Source organism: Hemibagrus wyckioides, linkage group LG16 (genome assembly GCF_019097595.1).
Source record: "Hemibagrus wyckioides isolate EC202008001 linkage group LG16, SWU_Hwy_1.0, whole genome shotgun sequence".
In the NCBI taxonomy this organism is placed as follows: domain Eukaryota; kingdom Metazoa; phylum Chordata; class Actinopteri; order Siluriformes; family Bagridae; genus Hemibagrus; species Hemibagrus wyckioides.
In genome coordinates this window covers 21,009,694-21,013,769 of record NC_080725.1, presented here as the reverse complement: position 1 = coordinate 21,013,769, position 4,076 = coordinate 21,009,694, and the positions used below count along the sequence as shown (strand labels likewise).

Sequence of the window (4,076 nt, the reverse complement as noted above, 5' to 3'; positions counted from 1 at the left end):
TCTCACACACACACACACACTTACATGCATATATATATATATATATATATATATATATATATATATACATATATATATATATATATATATATATATATATATATATATATATATATATATATATACTAAACAGGTGACAGCAGGTGACTTTTTTTATTTAACTAACAAACAAACAAATAAATAAATAAAACAACTCCTCAAAATTTTAACTTTTCCTCTTCGGGAAATTTTCTCAACTACCAGTTTCTTTCACATTTACAGAGTGAAAACAAAACAACATGGCTGCTCACAGTAAAAACAGTGGAAAATACCCAATCTCTCACTCTCTCTCTCTCTCTCTATAAAGAGTTCTATATATATATATATATATATATATATATATATATATATATATATATATATATATATATATATATACTAAACAGGTGACAGAATTTGAACTGATAGCAAGCTTAATCAGAGTTTAGCAACAAAACACAGTTCATTTAACCTGATTTAGAATTTCCATGTGTACTTCCATGTGTTTTATTCTAATTATGTCCAGATAATGAATAATAATGAATTTTCTTGTGTTTCACATTACACTTCTGTTTCAGATCATCACTACCCTAAAAGACTTTTTGTTCCTTTGTGACAGGGTGTGGTTGTTCAGGCTTAGGTTGGAACAAACTCAGGAAGTCTGAGTTTTATACAAGCTATATATAGTCTTGTGGCCAGCATCTTCCTGTTCTGAGCACGTTTACTTTCTCATCAAGGCAAATACATCAGCGACAGCAGTGAAACAAACGGTACGGTCCGTTAAAAAAATATACTTTATACTTTACACATACTTCTATAAAATTTTCTAATAATCTATTTATATTAGATTTCTTACAAATTATTTGTTATTGTTTCAATTCTGTTGTGTTATCATTTTTGTTTTGTTATGATGAGATGATTAGAATATTTAACAGTAACTGACAGTGTGTTTTATACATTGTACAGTGACTGTATTGAGCATCGATAATGGTGAGTGCATCTATAGTTCTGTAGTGTTACTGCATTTCTTAGTAATTTCATTACATACAGAATTTATGTATTGTTGGTGTTTTTTTTTTTGTTTTTTTTTTTGTAGGAATCTCCATGTCACATCTTGTGGATAGAACTAGGATATGATCCGGACCGCTTCAGTCTTGTCAAAAACTATAATGATGACTACAAGGGAAATTCCAAAATTGGAGACCTCTTTGTTATAGAAACAGATGATAGAGAGTTCTATCATGCTGGAGTGTACTATTCTAAAGATGAGATTCTTCACTTCATGAGTAAAACATCATTTTATAATCATACATTATCATTCAGAAACTAAAATAATTAAAATGACTGTTTTCCGTATCACAGTAAGGCATTAACTGGAATTGAATAATTAATATTAAGCTCTGCATTTATTCAGATTTTTCTATTTCTGTATTGCAGAAGCAAGTTCCAGTCAAGATCAAATACACTTTGACAAGGTGGAGGTCTTTTCTAGAGGAAAGAAATTTGCAATTTATAGGAAGAAAGATGAAATCTCTGAATATACCGTCAAACAGAATTTTCATAAACTAGTGGCAACAAAGCCGCAGTTTCACATTGAATACTACAACAGCATTCATTTTGCCTCGGACGTTCTTTGTGTAATGGTAATACTACAAATAAATATTCTCAAAAAAACACACACATATATATATATATATAATGAACTGGTAATAGAAGTAGAACTGCAATGGCAAATTTGATAAACAATTTTGCAGCAAAAAAAACACTTTATGTAACATGCTTTAGTATTTTCATTTGTAATTCCATGTCCTTTTACTCTAATAATGTCCAGATCATTATTAATGAACAATATAGTAAGTCTAAAATAAAAGTAGAGTAACGCTACAGGAAATCTTTAGAAATGAATTACTGCCCTCCTAATTAACTGTATTACATATTGTACTTATGAAACACACTGTATGTATAATGTTCTTTTTTGTTTTGTTTTTGTAGCAATTAACCCAGGACAACTTGCTGACTGGACTGGGACATGCTCCAAGGGGTTTCAGTCGTGTCAAATACTTTGATGATGACTACAGTGGAAATTCTGAAATTGGAGACCTCTTTATTGTGAAATCAGATATCCCAGCGATATATCATGCTGGAGTGTACTATAAAAAAGAGGAGATTGTTCATTTCAGAAGTAAAACATAATTTTAGAATTATATATAATACAACAACCTACAAAAACTTACAATATAACTAAATGTATAAAACTGTTTCTGTTTCACAGTGATTCATAAGCTGGAATAGTATAATTAATATTAAGTGCTGTATTTATTGGGATTTTTGTATTTCCTTATTACAGAAAAGACTACACAATCAAGATCCTCCGGCTCATCAAGCAATCCTAGCCCAGGTTTGACAATATAGAGGGCTTTTCTGGAGGACAGAAATTTGCAGTTTATAGGAAGAAAGGTGTAAACTTTGCATCACTTGAAGACAATATTAAAAAACTAATCAGGACAAATCCAGTGTATGATCTTTTAACCTACAACTGCATTCATTTCGCCATGGAGGTTCTTGGTGTAACGGTAATACTGCATTTATGCTACTCTACAAAATGTCTTGTGTAATGTGAATCTGTTAATCTTCAATGAGCTGCCAGTCTATTCACTACTAAATACATGTGCATGTAATTATTACAAGTTTAAGTATTAATAATGTGGGCTTCACGCGTATGATTCTTTAGAAAGACGGGAGAGAAGATCGTAAACAACTTCAGTTGTAACTACTGGAAACACTGTGAGTGGATTTTAATGTTTAATGCTTAATTTTCTGCATATTATTACACTACACTTAGTGTGTAATAACCCAACACTGTGTCGTAATTCAACAATAATTACATAGATACAGTTCTAATATCTGATTAGCTGAGGCAGCTTCAAAGCTGTTGTGAACTCCTGGATATACACACACCTCTGACCATGTTGCCATAATTAAATATTGTATTTATGTGCCAGGATTTAAATCAGTGATCCTGATCAGCTGACCGGATGCTGTTGCTGATGGACGGACAGATGGGCCACGCCTCTGAGGATGAAAGAAGCAGATTTCATTCTGTTTTATATGTGAATGTGTTTCATCAATAATATTTCTGCTATAGCTGTATTTGTCTGTATTTACTCTTATTTTAAAATAATAGCTACTGACTGATTACTTCAAAAGCAAGCTAAACAGCAACAGCTAACAAGCAAGTTAAAATAATTTTATTTTAAAATCTTGACTGACATTTTACTGACTTTTTCACTGTAGTATGAATAGATGTTTGTTTTAGTCTCAGTGCATCACCATGCACTCTGTCTGTAGTTATTGAACTGGATATTATTATTAATTAATTACAATGGATAAGAACCTGATAGTTATTTAGTTCTGATCAGTCATGCTAGATGAATGAGTCACACACTTGTACTCTTTTTATTTTAGCTCAGCTTATTGACTGTCTAAAGAATCCAAATCAATAAAGAGATAAAGAAATGTTAAAGTGAGTGTCTGCTGTGATTTAATCATCTGGTGATTGAAATAGAACTGCAATAGAATGATTAATAAACAATTTAGCAACAAATCACACTTTATTTACCATGCTTTAGCATTTCCCTGTGTAATTTTTATGTTTTAGTCGAATGCTGTGCAGAATATTATTAACAAATAATACAAAGAGACTTTACAGTAGGTGAAGTAACACTACAGCAAAACTTTACTAATTAATTGTATTTTAACATTAATGTATGTTTAACATTACACTTCTTTCGTGACAGGATGTGGTTGTTCATAGGCAGTTGGATTTGAAACAAACATACTCAGGAAGTCTGAACAAGCGCCTTCCTTTTCTAAACACTTTTACTTCCTCTTTCAGGCAGATACTGCAGTGGAACAAAAGATTCCATCAGTCAAATATACTCTTTATACATACTTTTATTAAATATCTACTATATAATCTATTTTAGTTTTATTACACATTATTTATTTATTGTTTTGGTGCTGTTGTGTTATCTTTATTGTTTTGTTAAGATGAGATG

The 4,076-nt window shown here is 30.8% G+C and overlaps 1 protein-coding gene across 1 annotated transcript; it reads left to right on the top strand.

Annotated features, from left to right (window-relative positions):
* The first annotated feature begins 580 nt into the window (after positions 1–580).
* LOC131367364 (uncharacterized) lies at positions 581–3,541 on the top strand. The gene is made up of 8 exons (XM_058412739.1): positions 581–788; positions 985–1,008; positions 1,115–1,304; positions 1,456–1,661; positions 2,011–2,200; positions 2,366–2,591; positions 2,750–2,802; positions 3,021–3,541. The coding sequence occupies exons 2-6, from the start codon at positions 1,006–1,008 to the stop codon at positions 2,428–2,430; spliced, it is 654 nt and encodes a 217-aa protein (XP_058268722.1). The 5' UTR covers positions 581–788; positions 985–1,005; the 3' UTR covers positions 2,431–2,591; positions 2,750–2,802; positions 3,021–3,541.
* Positions 3,542–4,076: the final 535 nt, after the last annotated feature.